The sequence below is a fragment of the Podarcis liolepis genome (assembly GCF_965112155.1).
Source record: "Podarcis liolepis genome assembly, chromosome: 14".
Classification (NCBI taxonomy): Eukaryota; Metazoa; Chordata; class Lepidosauria; order Squamata; family Lacertidae; genus Podarcis; species Podarcis liolepis.
Window position 1 is genome coordinate 39,133,308 of NC_139569.1, and position 16,476 is coordinate 39,149,783.

Here is a 16,476-nt window from a genome sequence, read left to right on the forward strand (position 1 = left end):
CATTCTTATTATTTACATTATTTAAAGCTTGCTCTTCATTAAACGTTTTCAATCCTAGAGCAAGGGATATGGGCACTTCTGTTTTTGTCAGGCTACTAACTCTTTCTGAATAAATATGGGATTACCAGCTTTTGGAGCAATCATTGAAGCCTATTGGAGTGAACTAATGCACAGTCAGGGGATAATGTTTATATTTTGAATAACTTGCCTTGCTGGTTTGTGCATATCAAGCTGCTCTTTGGATTATGGTTTAAAATGATGGCCGGCAACCCCTTATAACAGATAAATCCATTAAAATTCAGGATAAACCAATTTATCCTGCAGCTGGGCCCAGGAAGGTGATTCTCCCCCTAGTAATAGCAAGCAGAAAGCCCCCAAAGGGTTCAAGGTTTGTCACCCAAAAGCTTTGGATCAGCTTCATACAAAGCTCTGCAAATCCCCTAAGGGACCCTGAAATTGGCATAGTGAAAAATTGCAAAGCAACATTCCCCGTACCTACTGTCTTGGCTGGTACAAAGCAATAGAGCTGTCATGTTGCACTTTCTCCCTGACATCATTTAGGATTGCTCTGAAAAAACTGGAAGGGCGTTTGGAGGAAATGTGACCAAAAGTCAACTGCTCAGCATGTGACATAACTTATGGAAATAATGGATAAGTATAAACTAGATATTATTCAATATGCAGTTAATACAGAGATGTAGAGGACCCATGTTGGGGTGGAGGGAAGTCTCAATACTTCATTATACAACTGTACTTCATTTCCAACACTTTAGTATTTCTTTTGTGTATAATCTGGATGGAGAAGGATAACCATGATGTATTTTGAAAAACCAGGAAAGATTAAACTTGGAGCAAAAGTCAACTGCTCATGGTCCCCTTTAGAGTTACCATGAATAGTTATCTTTTTAATTGGCAGCTTCTGCTTTTATTGTGAGGTGGCTCCAAATTTGCCCCATAAAATTTATCTGTGGATATTTCCACACACACACCCCAGCTGTATACTCTGGTCGCCTGGTTTTGTTTTGTTGTCTTCTTCTGCACTTGTGGAATACTATGGTGCTGTTTCTCTTTTTTTTCTTTCATTTACGTCTCACCATGGTTGCGCACTAGTAGTAGTAGTAGTAGTAGTAGTAGTAGTAGTAATAATAATAATAATAATAATAATATAATAATGTTTGTCTGGCTGGATCTCCCCAGTCACTCTGGGAGGCTTCCAACAAAGATTGAAAATACATTAAAATTATGTACTTTCAATAAAGATTTTTTTAAAAAACAACAACATTGATGTTCGCATCTAGCCTTTTCTTTTATTATCTCTATGGTTCTCAGGCGCCCGTCTTCCTTCCTATGTCGAGGCTGGCTGCCTTTTTGACCGGAAGGCCTACTTCAACTTCCGGCTTTGGCGGGGCCTGGCGTTGCCTTGGCTTCCCCTCGAAAATAAATATCTTGTCTGTCTGTTTCGCGAGGGAGGAAGCGATGAGTCTGGCGGACCCGCTGGACGTGGAGGCGGCTCTGCAGGCCCGAAACGACCCTGCTTTGGGTATGTTGGCTTCGGCGGCCGGGGCTGCCGTTGCGGGGGGTTGGGCTAGATGACCGCCGGGGTCCCCTCGTGGGGCCCTCAAAGTCTGAACGGATTTGATCCGCTCGCTCTTGGTCCGTTTGGGAAGACATCTAGTCCGCCCACAGATCACAGAGCTGCGGATCGTGCGGCTGAAGCCTTCCAGGACCGCAGCAAAAAACGGCTCGCTTCCATCAAACGCCGTGAAATGTATATTAAGTCCGTAATAAAATATCACGGGGTTGCATCCGGCGTTAGCCCTACTCGGAGTAGACCTGTTGAAAACTGGGACATGGCTGGAGAAATCCAGCCAGAAGGACGGAGTATAAATAATGATATTATTATTATTATTATTATTATTATTATTATTATTATTATTAATTATACAGATTAGCGGGTATAAATATCATCATCATCAATAATTGTATTTTATTATTGGCTAATTCGGGTCCCATTAATCTCGACAGGACTGTGCTTCAGTATAACTGTTTGTTGGGATGCAGCCCCTCAGTCCTTGAAAGATGCCACAGGGTTTTGGGGTTTTGTTCCAAAGGATGTGTTTTCGTTGGTTTGTTGCATTGCAATGACATCTTCTAGATATGGCAAAAGAATAAGATAACATCCGAACTGCTAGAAAGCTAGTGGAAAACTCCATGTGTCGAGTCCTTATTGCTTCATTTCAATGTAACATGGGGGTTTTTTATGTCCATGTTTCCATGTACTCAACTACTCAAATTAGGGAAAGAGCAAAAAAATGACTCTGCTGTAACTAAGGCCAATTGGATTTAATAATAATAATTTTATTGTTTATACCCCACCCATCTAGCTGGGTTCCCCAGCTACTCTGAGCAGCTCCCAACAGAATATTAAAAACATGACAAAACATCAAATGTTAAAAACTTCCCCAAACAGGGCTGCCTTTCGATGTCTTCTAAAAGTCAGATAGTTGCTTATTGCCTTGACATCTGGTGGGAGGGTGTTCCACAGGACAGACACCACTACCAAGAAGGCCCTCTGCCTGGTTCCCTGTAACCTCTCATCTCGTAGGGAGGGAACTGCCAGAAGGCCCTCGGAGCTGGACCTCAGTGTCCGGGCTGAACGATGGGGGTGGACACGCTTGAGGACCAAAATGGGTTACCCAGCTTGGTTGCAGATAATAAAAAGCATGCTTTAAAAGGTTCCGCTTACCTTTGTTTGTTTGGTAAAAGTGTATGCATCTCTTGATTGGTTTGGTTTGTTTGTTTTTAAGACGCAAAAGCAGTTTACAAAAGGTGAAACAATAAAATAAAAGTCACAACCGTACTCTAGCAAGCAGCAAAAAGAGTACGGTGCGACTTCACAGGAAAACTGCCAAAAATTGAAGAGATGGGTGGGTGAATTTGCAGGCTGAAGGTTGAAAGGTGAGTTTTCTCACCTTGGATAAACGTGGAAAATAAGGTGGCCTTTATTTATGCATGTTTTTCAGATCACCCAATAATGATCACCACAGCATAAAATAATTTTAGCAGGGATCTTGCATTACTCTGCTCTTTAGTGTTTAGGGTTTTTAACTGCTTGTTATGTGGTTGTATTTTGTATGCTTATTCATTGGGGTTTTTAATTTTGTATTTTCATAATTAATATTTGTGTGCACACATTTGATAAAAATGTATGACATCTGTTACAGATTCTAACGATAATTCTCCCGATGAAGGATTAATAGAAGACTTCACTGTTATAGACAAGAAAGCTGTGGAGCAGCTAACAGAAGGGCTGATTTCACATTATTTACCTGATCTACAACGATCAAAACTATCCTTAAAAGAGCTAACGTATGTAAACAATCAAAATGCACGTTTCTTTTTCTTTCTTTCAAATGCTAAATACTGTAGGTTGTTTGTAAGAAAAGAATAAGTTTCCTTTTATATTTGACTCTTCTGGCAGGCAGCATTTGCTCTTCACTAAATTCTGTAATTGAATACGTGGTTTTATTGTGAAATATATGTAAACTATTGTGTTCTTCTTTCAGACAGAACCAAGAAGTACTACTAGAAACTCTGCAGCAAGAAATCTCAAAGTTTAAAGAATGCAATTCTGTTCTTGATATCAATGTGCTGGTAAGTGTGTTCTGTCAGATAACTGTTTGCTTTTTCCTCCGTTTTAAAGGTCGTGTTTGTACAAAAACACTACAAATGGAATCTTATATTTTGAGAAAATCTATGCTACGTGGAGAAACATAAACACGGGATATAAAATAAAAGCAATAATCAATGCACTGTACTATAAAATAAATAAGTCAGCACTGTAGATGATAAAAATAAAAATTAATTTTTTTTCTTACCTGCACTGATGAGTGTCATTGTTTGGATGAGGGGCTTTTATCCATTTCCCCAGTCACACAGTCATTCAGTAGCTGAATAATTCACACACAATTTCCAAACAGTCACAAAAACAAATGAACCGGAAAAGCCTCAAAAACGCAAAATAAATAGCAAAAACAAAAGTGCCAAACTTAGCCCGTTCCAGAAGTCTGTTTGACTTCCAAAATGTTGGAAAACCAACACACAGCTTCTGATTGGTGCAGGCGCCCGGAAACAATAGCCGACAGCCGCATCGGGTGTTCGGCTTCTGAAAAACGTTCAAGAACCTGAACACTTACTTCCGGGTTTTCGGCGGTTGAGAACTGAGGTACCACTGTACTCCCCATCACACACTGTGAGACTTACTTTTGAGCAAACATACATAAATGAGAGTGCAGGTCAGTCTTGTTTGCTTGATCTTATGCAGAGTTAGTCATGATAAGAGTGACTTGGAAAGGTTTTTGAGGTTGGCAGCTGGGTTGCAGTAAGATATTTCAATATACTTAAAACAGTGCTTTAAGTGAACATTACATGGGCTTCAGGAGTAGCTCTTGATGTGGTACGACCTTTTAAAATAGATGGAAAAATACTAGCTCCCATTTTTAGCACATTCTAGCATCATACATCCCAATCATGCAGGTTTACTTGAAAGTAACTCTCACTGAGACAGTGGAATTTAATTTCCAAGTACGTATGCATTGTATCACAACTTTTCACTTATTTCAGTAACTTCAGGCAGTGAGTTGCTGATGTTGAAGTTATATGTTCTACTGAATTTTTGCTTTTTTGTTGTCGCTCTCTCAAGTTTTCAGAAGCAAAGTACTATCACAACAAGCTGGTAAACATTAGGAAAGAGATGCTGCTGCTGCATGAGAAAACATCAAAGTTGAAAGTGAGTCTTGTTTCACTTTGACTAACAAATGTTAAAGAGTACTGCTTATTTCTTTGTTCTTTGAGGTCTTGCAGATCAAGTTTGATCTTCATCCTCTGCTTTTGCTTTATATTTCTATTGGGAACTAGCATTTTCTTAATTTTCCAGTTTTTGAAGTAGTTATCTTTCTAATGAGAAGTTTGTGTACAGCAGAATCCCTAGTACCATTAATGCTACCATGAGGAGAATTCATCAGGCTACGGAAGAATAGTTACCATAATATTATGATATTGCAGTCTTGTTAGTATGTTTGGGCTGCAATCATCTATACTTAGTGACACTTACTTCTTTGTTAATATACATAATATCCAGTTGTACATCTCAGATTTAGGTCTCTAATGAATGAAGGTGACACTCCTATGCTTGCTTACCAGCAAGCAAGCATCACTTAACAAAACAGAACTTCCCTACAAGTAAGCATACATGGGCTGTATTAAAATTAACTATAGATGCTACCTAATGATGAATTTATCTTTTATTCATACATAAGCTAAATATTCAGTCTATATATTGGCTACTCATAAGTGTTGTTTCAATTGCTGTACGGGTAGGAGTGTATGTAAATATAAATACAGAATCTATTAACAGGTTTTTTATAGAATTATTTGAATTGTTTGTGTGTGTGTTGCACATAATTTTTCCTTAGATAGACCAACAGTACTCCCTGTAATAGCAGACTCAGGTGGTGAGGACTGGTAGAAAAAGAATAAAAGCAAGGCTGCTGGAAAATAAAAAGAAGGTACAATCATACCTTGGACCTTGAACAAACGCCTTGGCTCCTGAACAAATCGGCTCCCAAACAATCAAAACCCGGAAGTGAGTGTTCCGGTTTTCAAACGATTTTCGGAAGCTGAACATCCAGTGCAGCTTCTGATTGGCTGCAGGAGCTTCCTGCAGCCAATCGGAAGCTGTGCTTTGGTTTCCGAATGTTTTGGAAGTTGAATAGACTTCTGGAACGGATTCCGTTCGTCTTCCAAGGTACGACTGTATTGTCATCGGCCTCTTTGGGAGGGACCTGTGAGGTTGCAGAAAGACTAAGTATCAACTTAGGGAGCATTCCACACACCCCTATAAAAAGCCTGATGTTGTCTGGGCACACTGAATAGCCATGGAATCCAATATTGAGTGTCAATTGGAAAAGCAAGTGGGGAAAATGTGTGAGTGGGGAAGAGAACAGGATACTATGCTTAGAGCGAATGGCTGGCTAAAATCCTGAACAGGAGCACTTCTCTTAGGTCGGATCCACTGTGACATTATGTTGCAAATCCCACTTGGTGTTTTTTTTGGGGGGGGGTGGAGTTCTCCGGAAAACCTCAGGAGAAATAACAACGGGATATCGTTGCCGCTGTGCTGTCAAATCTAATTCTACAGCTTCAGGAAAGGCACATTCTTTTTCTGGCTTTTCGTTTCAGAGAAGAGCTCTCAAACTCCAGCAAAAGAGGCAGAAAGAAGAACTGGAACGAGAGCAGCAACGGGAAAAAGAGCTCGAAAGAGAGAAACAGTTAACGGCCAAACCTGCGAAAAGAACATGAAAGCCGAACATGTATTGGCTTGTCGAACTAATTACGCTATTCTCTGGACTTGGTGGGGAGGCCCATGTACTCACCTCATGAACCTGATGTTCTTCCTTGCCAAGAAGTCTATTAGTTCAGTATTAGCGTTTCCAGGTTGCTATTTCCTAACCAGGAAAGCAGGAACAGGGAGCTTACCAGCAGCTCAAGATGCCTTTTCGATTAACGCTATACAGCTTAACGTTGCTGCGTCAGCCTTTTTCTTACTTCCCACAAATAGAATATTGCATTCTTTAACAACATCTTAGATGGTCTTAGGTTGGTGCATCCTTGTCCCATGTACGAATGTTTTGTTGATAGCTGACCTCTACCTCATTAGCTATAGGCTTAATCTTTAAGTCTGGTTTACAATTCTTGGCTCGTTGATTCTCCCTTTCCTGTTGCCGTGTACAAAATAAGCATGGCAGCTGTAGACCGACTAGGAATGAGAAGCCGCATGACAACCTTGTCCGTTTTATTTCAACTCGGAGAACAATAGGCACTGCTGGCGAAGTGAGGCTTTTAGATTCAATTATGTCGTCTTCCGATCATGTCAGAATTAAAGTGTGTCTGTAAAAACCCACAGCAAATGAGTGCTCTTGCATAACACTGATTTCACTGGGGGCAGTAGTGAAGTTTACGGGGCACAACTCTTGGCTCTGCATATGCTGCAGGTTCCTGCTGAAATTGCAAAATGTGGATGATACAGGGCCCTCCAGATGTGATAATACTACAATTCCCATAAGCCCTAATCAGCACAACACAAACAGTCAGGGATGGTGGGAGTTCTAGTCTAGCAGCATCTCCAGGGCCAAAAGTTTCCCATCCCTTCCATATTTAAACTCCCATGTTTAGAGGGTTGGAGGGTTAGGCCGCAGGCATCCCCAACCTTCGGCCCTCCAGATGTTTTGGACTACAATTCCCATCATCCCTGAGCACTGGTCCTGCTAGCTAGGAATCATGGGAGTTGTAGGCCAAAACATTTGGAAGGCCGCAGGTTGGGGATGCCTGGGTGATGGTTGGAGGGTTAGGGGTGGGGTTAAGGGAGAGGGCTAGAGGGTTAGAAAGGTTTAGAGACATATCTAGGGAGCCCCTCGAAAGTTTTTGTAGATTATAACCATTGGTTCCATCTTTCCTAGTGGTGCTCCATAGCAAGTGGTTTTAGAATTGTTCAATATGCATTGCAATGACATCTTCTAGATATGGCAAAAGAATAGGATGACATCTAAACTGCTAGAAAGCTAGTGGAAAACTCCCTGTGTTGAGTCCTTATTGCATCACTTCAGTTTCACATATATATATTTTTATGTCCATGTTTCTATGCCCTCAACTACTCAAATTATGGAAAGAGCAAAAAATGACTCTGCTGTAACTAAGGCCGATTGGATTTCAAACAGTCTTCGGGGCCAAAGTGGGTTACCCGACTTGGTTGCAGATAATAAAAAGCATACTTTAATAATTAATTTAATTGCGTACTTCTCAGTGGGGGAAAATACCTGATAGATGCTGTGGTTTCCACTTATTTCATATATATATATATAATTCTAAAGTCCAGGAGGGTTTTATTGTTTTTGTTTTGGGACAGAGTATCTCCTGTTAAAACACCTTATTTGTAATCAAATGTAAATGAAATTAGATTGCAGATCTATATATATATATATAGCTTAATTAATTCCAATAAAATGGAAAAAAATAAAGACACAATATGAACAAAATAAAGAAACAATTCAACCAACTCCAGTATATCAAATTTCTTTGTCTTTAACTTTTTTTTAAAAAAAATTGCTTATTATTATGAGAATGTGTTCCATCTTTTTTTTCTGTAAGAGCGAACAAGCGAACTTTCATCAGACTTGTGAAATGATGCATTTTCAAACATTCTGAAAGGAAACTTGCAGGAACTTGTGCTAGAGTAATCACAGGCTCAGTGGTTTAGACCTATCTCAGTACTGTCCACACTGACTGGCAGCAGCCTGCCAAGGTTTCAGAAAGAACATCCCCCCCCCCACCTGCAAATGGCAGGAGTTGCAGGCATGGGGATTTTCTTGGTACACAGATGCCCAGGGAGATGCTGCTGTAGCAAGACTGATATGTTATCACTGCCTAACACGATGTGAGCCTTGAGCAGGTTGGCCAGACAAACATGTTGAGTTTACGGATTAATTTAGCCCTAGTACCCCTGCGCTTAGAAGGTCAACAAGCCCTGAGCATGCAAATAATGACAAGAACCTTCTGCACTGCAAGGCACCTACGGAAGTGGGGAAGATCACGAATCCTGCATTTGAGAGCGATTCTCTCTGCTGTGTCAATGCCACTAGAGACAGTTTTAGGGCAGCGCACCGGGTGCCACACTGCAGGGGGCGCCAAAACAATGCTGCAGAGCAGAGCATGAGAGGTGGGGGGGGGGTATTCAGATTTTAGCTTCGCACAGGGTGGTCTAAATCGCCAAGGGCTTGTCGATCGGAATTTCGGTGGTTCGAATCCGCTCAATGGTGGTGAGCTCCTGTTCCTCTGTCCCAGCTCCTGCCAACCTAGCCGTTCGAAAGCACGCTGGTGCAAGTAGATAAATAGGTACCACTGCGGCGGGAAGGTAAACGGCATTTCCATGCGCTCTGGTTTCCATCATGGTGTCCCACTGCACCAGAAGCGGTTTAGTCATGCTGGCCACATGACCCAGAAAGCTGTCTGTGGACAAATGCCAGCTCCCGCGGCCTGAAAGCGAGATGAGGCCCACAATCCCATAGTCGCCTTTGACTGGACTTAACCATCCAGGGGTCCTTTTACCTTTTTTTTACCTTTGCCGCTGAAATTGGAGAGCTCAAAAGTCCTGCTCGGGGTGCACGGCTGCATTCTCTTGTGGGCAAAAGTCACTAGCTTGACTCAGAAAGACAATGGAGTGCACCTCCAGGGGTGAAGTCAAACCACTGGAGAATCACAGTGCCTGCCGTGGCTGCAGAGACTGGTAATTTCTAACTCCTAACGGCTGCCTCCCATGGGCATAGGGGGGCAGCTGCCCCCCCCCAAATGAAGTAAGGTAAAGGTAAAGGTCCAGTCCATTAGGTCCAGTCGTGGCCGACTCTGGGGTTGCAGCGCTCATCTCACTTTATTGGCCGAGGGAGCCGGCATACAGCTTCCGGGTCATGTGGCCAGCATGATTAAGCCGCTTCTGGCGAACCAGAGCAGCGCACGGAAACACCGTTTATCTTCCTGCCAGAGCAGTACCTATTTATCTACTTGCACTTTGACGTGCTTTCGAACTGCTAGGTTGGCAGGAGCAGGGACCAAGCAACGGGAGCTCACCCCGTAGCAGGGATTCAAACCGCCGACCTTCTGATCGGCAAGCCCTAGTCTCTGTGGTTTAACCCACAGCGCCGCCTGCGTCCCTCCTAAATCAAGTAAATTAATACAAAATACTCTTATTTATTTATTTATCTATTTATTTTATACTTTTCAATTGTATACATTCCACTAATTCTACACATTTCACTGATTTTACCATCATTTTGACATTTCAAAACTTGACTTCCCCCTCTTCCTGCGGTTCCTTAAAATTATTTTTAGTATCTTCTGCATATCCAAATTAACTTAGTTTGCTCATTTATTCATCTTCTGTAAATATATACTCTTATAAAACTGCAGGTCATTACAATAATCCTGCCAATGTTTTCATCTGCTTAGAATTTATTTGTAAACATTCAACAAACCATTTCCATTCATATACAGTATATATGTATGTGATTCCTGCCTTCCACCAGGTTGGGCCAGATGACCGCACGGGGTCCCTTCCAACTCCACGATTCTACGCAAACTGTGTCAATTCCAATGGGCCTACTCTTGAGTAAAACTGAGTTGGGTGCAACCCATTGCCAGCCAATAAAAGAGGGTGCGTGTGTTTACAGATAACTCCATGCAGTCCAGAGTCTAAAATCACCTAAGCGCACCGGCGTTTCTGGAGCGCCCAGAATTTATTGCGCAGGGAAACATCATGCTGGGGCGCAAGGCTGATCCCGAGAGGGAGCGGCGTTTGTTTGCCTTCAGCCCCGGCCTCCGCCCGGCCCCTCCGGGCTCTTCCTTCTGATAGGCGAAAGAGCAGCTCTTGCGCAACAGGCGGGCGGAGGCTGCGCAGCCATCGGCCATCAGCTCTGAAATTAGGGAGAGCAGAACTGGGAGGTCGGTTTCTCTGTCTCTGGACGGTGAGTTTCCTTTCCTGGGGGGATCAGGGTTGAAGTTGCCTCTCTCTTTCTTTCTTTCTTTCTTTCTTTCTTTCTTTCTTTCTTTCTTTCTTTCTTTCTTTCTTTCTTTCTTCTTGCAGCGTTCCTCCCCCCCCCCCCTGCGCTTTTAACAGCTGCGCCAGGTGGAAATTCAACCGGTGAAGCTCCGCCCGTCGCCAGATCTTTTTTTTTCTGCAGCAAAACTCCACCGGAGGAGTTTGAGGGGTTTGGAGGGAAATGAGGAGCAGCAGGAGGGCAAGAGGATTTTCGGCTTGGGATCAGAGGTGGGGGGAACTGGGGCTCCCATCAAGCCCAGGCAGCAGGGCCACTGGTCAGGGATGATGGGAGTTCAGCCACAACAGGGCCCCCACCCTCAGAATGACTGGCCACATGCAGCTGCTGGGTGACCCTGGGGTCAGTCACACTTCTCTGAAGTCTCTCAGCCCCACTCACCTCACAGAGTGTTTGTTGTGGGGGAGGAAGGGAAAGGAGAATGTTAGCTGCTTTGAGACTCCTGAAGGGGAGTGAAAGGCGGGATATCAAGTCCAAACGCTTCTTCTTCTGGCAACTCCTTCAGCCAAGGAGCACCAAACATATTGCTCTGCTTTCCTTCGGACCACGTCAGTGAGGCTGAGAAGGGGGTCTTATTGTCTGGGCAGCCCAGGACCTCAACACATTGCCCAGGCTTGCGCCCCAAGGAGGTCAATTTGGTGCTCCCCACACAACGGTTTGACTTCCCCCCTGGAGCAGCGCTCTGTTGTCTTTCAAGACCTACAGATGCCAACAACAGGACTGGTTTTTAGACTTGCAAAGTGCTTACTGGCCTCAAGTAGATACAGTAGATATCATACTCTAGATATGCACACCTCTGGTTGTGTATCTTTCAGGATGCGAACACAGCAAACCCGGAAGTATTTTTCCGGCTTTCGCCCCTCGTGCATGCGCAGAAGCGCTCTACCGCACCGCGCGCATGTGCAGAACAGGCACCTCAAGTTGCAAATTCCTCAGGATCCGACTGGAGCTCTGGAATGGATCACGTGCGCAAATGGAGGTACCACTGTATGAATAAATACAGAAATACAGTGGTACCTCGGGTTACATATGCTTCAGGTTACAGACTCTGCTAACCCAGAAATAGTACCTCGGGTTAAGAACTTTGCTTCAGGATGAGAACAGAAATTGTGCCCCGGCGGCGCGGCGGCAGCAGCAGCAGCAGCAGCAGCAGGGCCCATTAGCTAAAGCGGTGCTTCAGGTTAAGAACAGTTTCAGGTTAAGAACGGACCTCCAGAACAAATTAAGTACTTAACCCGAGGTACCACTGTATTCTTTTTAGGAATTGCTACAAGGTAGTCTGTGCAGCTGATGGTCTGCTCAGACATGTTTATGGAAGCTCTCATAAAACCATTGGTTTGTCTGTCAGGAGGAAGTACTTGCCCCCCTCCCACTTTGTGTAGAGCATTGAGAAGCCATTAAGTTTGCTGGGTGTGTGATTCCCGCCCCCCTTACATGACAGCCAGGAATTCAGCAGGTGGAGCGTGTCCCCCCCCTCCCCCCAGAATAGAGGTGATATAATGGGGAAGGCTATGCTGCCTTTACTATCCTTTTTTTTAAAAAAAAATAGCATAGCATTTCTTTCAGAAAGTGGTGGTAACCCTAGAAGTCTGCGTCTACTGACCTTTACACTCAAATTGCATTGCACTTCTTTCGAAAAAGCTGTAGCTTAGTGGGAGAGCAGGTGCTTTGTATAGGGAAGGTTCTGGGTTCAATTCCTGGCATTTCTCGTGAAAAGTCTAAAGTGGCAGGTGATAGGATTGTTGCTGACAGCCCGAGTAGGCACTGCTGGGCTTGATGGAGCCTGGTGCAAGGCACTTCCTCTGTAAGGAAATGTGTACAGGACTGCAGCTGAATGGTTTATTGAAACCCCAGGGTGTGGCATGGATGCTAAATAAACAAACTTAGGACCGTTGGCCTTGGATAATCAAATATAAGCTTACATCAACTTCTGTTCTGCCTTTCCCTGCGGCAGGAAAAGCTTTTCTTGTGCAAGAAAAGGGCAGGTAGGCAGCTTTTAGGAAAGGTGTGGGGGAACCTCGGCGCCCCGCGCCACTAGCCTCTATGGGTAAGACGCCCCTGCATATTTTGTTATGTGCAAATGGCTTTAGATACCTCCTAGGTCCATAAACTAGGGACGCGGGTGGCGCTGTGGGTTAAACCACAGAGCCTAGGACTTGCCGATCAGAAGGTGGGCAGTTCGAATCCCTGCGATGGGGTGAGCTCCCGTTGCTCAGTCCCTGCTCCTGCCCCCCTAGCAGTTCGAAAGCATGTCAAAGTGCAAGTAGATAAATAGGTACCGCTCCGGCGGGAAGGTAAACAGCGCTTCCGTGCGCTGCTCTGGTTCGCCAGAAGCGGCTTAGTCATGCTGGCCACATGACCCGGAAGCTGTACGCCGGCTCCCTCGGCCAGTAAAGCGAGATGAGCACCGCAACCCCAGAGTCGGCCACGACTGGACGTAATGGGTAGGGATAACTTTACCTTTACCTATGTCCATAAAATACCACATAGCATATATTCAACACAAAAAACAGCGACAATTTGTTGTTGACAAAGGACAGCTGGACATATAAAGGGGCTGCTTAGGGCCTCATCAAACCTAAATCTGGCCCTGACCGTGATCAACTCCCGCCCAAAACCTATGTCCCCACTGTCAAAGGATGTGTGGATCCAGAACTGGCCTCCACAGTCACTTACGGACTCACAGTTAAAACTGTGTTTATGGAAGACAATCTTACTCGGCTACGAGTGATCGCCAAAGAAGAAGATGTAAATTCAGGCTCAATGGCCTGGGTCTGCACTAAGAGGCAGCCGAGATGGTCCCCTATCCCTGCTAAATAGCTCCAGCCCCAGGCAGGAGTCAACTTCAGCTCTGTATTGCTCAGCGGTAAATTGCAGCCTTTTGCTTACTTGGCATAGAGCTGGGCTGTATGTAGCATAAACAAGACATTGGAGGACAACATCTCTGCTTTACATCAAACATTCTCGCCGTCCAGAAGACGCTTTTATATGTGTGTTTACCTGACCTCTGGCTGCTGTCTCTGCAGCCATAGTTCTTCCAAACTAAACATATCACCGTTATGGTCTGTAGGGGTGGGATGAAATAGAAGGCCAAGTTTTCCTGATTTCCACCATCTGTCTGCTATCGCATGTTGTACCGTAGTGCAGAGCATAGGCTCTCCCTCACTCCAGTTCCACGCTGAGAAAAGGTGGTGTTGTTGTTGTTTAGTCGTGTCCGACTCTTTGTGACCCCATGGACCAGAGCACGCCAGGCACTCCTGTCTTCCACTGCCTCCCGCAGTTTGGTCAGACTCATGTTTGTAGCTTCGAGAACACTGTCCAACCATCTCATCCTCTGTCGTCCCCTTCTCCTTGTGCCCTCCATCTTTCCCAACATCTGGGTCTTTTCCAGGGAGTCTTCTCTTCTCATGAGGTGGCCAAAGTATTGGAGCCTCAGCTTCAGGATCTGTCCTTCCAGTGAGCACTCAGGGCTGATTTCCTTAAGAATGGAGAGGTTTGATTTTCTTGCAGTCCATGGGACTCTCAAGAGTCTCCTCCAGCACCATAATTCAAAAGCATCAATTCTTCAGCGATCAGCCTTCTTGATGGTCCAGCTCTCACTTTTATACATCACTACTGGGAAAACCATAGCTTTAACTATATGGACCTTTGTCGGCAAGGTGATGTCTCTGCTTTTTAAGATGCTGTCTAGGTTTGTCATTGCTTTTCTCCCAAGAAGCAGGCATCTTTTAATTTCATGGCTGCTGTCACCATCTGCAGGGATCATGGAGCCCAAGAAAGTAAAATCTCTCACTGCCTCCATTTCTTCCCCTTCTGTTTGCCAGGAGGTGATGGGACCAGTGGCCATGATCTTCGGTTTTTTGATGTTGAGCTTCAGACCATATTTTGCGCTCTCCTCTTTCACCCTCAATAATAGTTTCTTCAATTCCTCCTCACTTTCTGCCATCAAGGTTGTATCATCTGCATATCTGAGGTTGTTGATATTTCTTCCGGCAATCTTAATTCCGGCTAGGGATTCATCCAGCCCAGCCTTTCGCATGATGAATTCTGCATATAAGTTAAATAAGCAGGGAGACAATATACAGCCTTGTCGTACTCCTTTCCCAATTTTGAACCAATCAGTTGTTCCATATCCACCTGCTGATTTTTGTCAAAAAGCAGCCAAGTAATTTTGGCATAACATCGGGACATCAGCTCCGCGCAAGGCATGACGTATAGGAGCAACAACTGGTAAAAGATAGATGTAATATTTTCCAAGGACAGGAAGAAACAATATGGACAGAATAAATGTCACACACAGGAAGAACAAGGATACAGTATGAGATTTTCACTTGTAGACTTATAAACCATTTAATGTGTCACCACGAAAAGAAGTTATAAATACTGCAGCTGTTGTATAAGGGGTTACTATGATGACTGGAATGTAACTGAGATCAATAAGATTTTGGAACGCAGAAATAAAGTAAATCGTCAAACCATAAATTCTAGCACGCTGGAGGGGGGCACCTAAGTTATATACCGTATTTTTCGTCCTATAGGACACACTTTTTCCCCTCCAAAAATGAAGGGGAAATGTGTGTGCGTCCTATGGGGCGAATGCAGGCTTTCGCTGAAGCCTGGAGAGCGAGAGGGGTCAGTGCGCACCGACCCCTCTTGCTCTCCAGGCTTCAGGAAGCTCTGCGCAGCACACTGCAGCCCTGGGCTTCGCGCAGCTCTGCGCAGCCATCTGGAGCCCGGCTGTTCTGGGGGCTGGGGTCGGGAAGCTCGGGCTTCCCCCGTGCCAGCCCCGCGCCTGGGGGGGGGAAATAATTTTTTCCCCCTTTATTTCCCCTAGGTGCGTCCTATGGGGCGGTGTGCCCTATGGGGCGGAAAATACGATAATTTGGTGTTTGAATGATTGATATTAGGAACTGTATTATAATTTAATTTTTAAAAATTCCTTCCAGTAGCACCTTAAAGGTAAAGGAACCCTGACCATTAGGTCCAGTCGTGATCGACTCTGGGGTTGCGGCGCTCATCTCGCTTTATTGGCCGAGGGAGCCGGCGTACAGCAGCTTCCGGGTCATGTGGTCAGCACGACTAAGCCGCTTCTGGCGAACCAGAGCAGTGCACGGAAACACCGTTTACCTTCCCGCCGGAGCGGTACCTATTTATCTACTTGCACTCTGACATGCTTTTGAACTGCTAGGTTGGCAGGAGCAGGGACCGAGCAACGGGAGCTCACCCCGTTGCGGGCATTCAAACTGCCGACCTTCTGATCAGCAAGTCCTAGGCTCTGTGGTTTAACCCACAGCGCCACAAAAGCTCATACCAAGAACAAACTTAGTTGGCCTCTAAGGTGCTACTGGAAGGATTTTTATTTATTTATTTATTTGTTTCGACTACGGCAGACTAGCATGGCTACCTACCTGTAACTTGTATTATAATTTGGCTGATATAATGAGGCTATTATTGGATTATATGTCATTGAAAACTAATAAAAATTATTACCCCCAAAAAAAGCAGCCAAGTAGAATAAGTCCGTTCAAGTTTCTAGTCCACAAGATGCTGCTGGGAGTGGACAGCATTTTGCTCTCTATAAAATACAGGTGGGCACCAATTTTTTTCTCTGTTGCAATCGCTCTTGGGACAGCTGCTCTTGGGTCTACTGAACTGTTGCACACAGAGGGCTGTGGGGATTATATTGCGTGCTTTCCACCACTTTTTTACAATTTGAAGGAAGCTGCTGTTTAATCATTAAGCCACAGAGCCCGGTGGAGAAGGAAACTTGCAGTCATCCCCTTTTCACTGAGCACGAGTTTGATAGCAAGAGCTT

At 44.5% G+C, this 16,476-nt stretch overlaps 2 protein-coding genes across 2 annotated transcripts in view; both read left to right on the forward strand.

Annotated features, from left to right (window-relative positions):
• The first annotated feature begins 1,354 nt into the window (after nucleotides 1-1,354).
• BLOC1S6 (biogenesis of lysosomal organelles complex 1 subunit 6) lies at nucleotides 1,355-6,968 on the forward strand. The gene is made up of 5 exons (XM_083475389.1): nucleotides 1,355-1,540; nucleotides 3,225-3,369; nucleotides 3,567-3,654; nucleotides 4,703-4,789; nucleotides 6,241-6,968. Exons 1-5 carry the CDS (start codon nucleotides 1,477-1,479, stop codon nucleotides 6,358-6,360), a joined length of 504 nt encoding a protein of 167 aa, XP_083331515.1. The 5' UTR covers nucleotides 1,355-1,476; the 3' UTR covers nucleotides 6,361-6,968.
• Nucleotides 6,969-10,284: 3,316 nt separating this feature from the next.
• The window catches only part of SQOR (sulfide quinone oxidoreductase), a 29,568-nt gene continuing 23,376 nt past the window's right edge, over nucleotides 10,285-16,476 (forward strand). The window contains exon 1 of the mRNA XM_083475356.1: nucleotides 10,285-10,571. The gene's annotated coding sequence lies outside the window, so the exon portion shown is untranslated. The remainder of the gene's footprint in view (nucleotides 10,572-16,476) is intronic.

Coding starts and splice junctions, on each gene's coding strand:
- BLOC1S6 (XM_083475389.1), top strand. CDS start 1,477: ATGAGTCTGGCGGACCCGCTGGACGTGGAGGCGGCTCTGCAGGCCCGA. Junction 1,541..3,224: donor CCGAAACGACCCTGCTTTGG/GTATGTTGGCTT, acceptor CATCTGTTACAG/ATTCTAACGATAATTCTCCC. Junction 3,370..3,566: donor CTATCCTTAAAAGAGCTAAC/GTATGTAAACAA, acceptor TTCTTCTTTCAG/ACAGAACCAAGAAGTACTAC.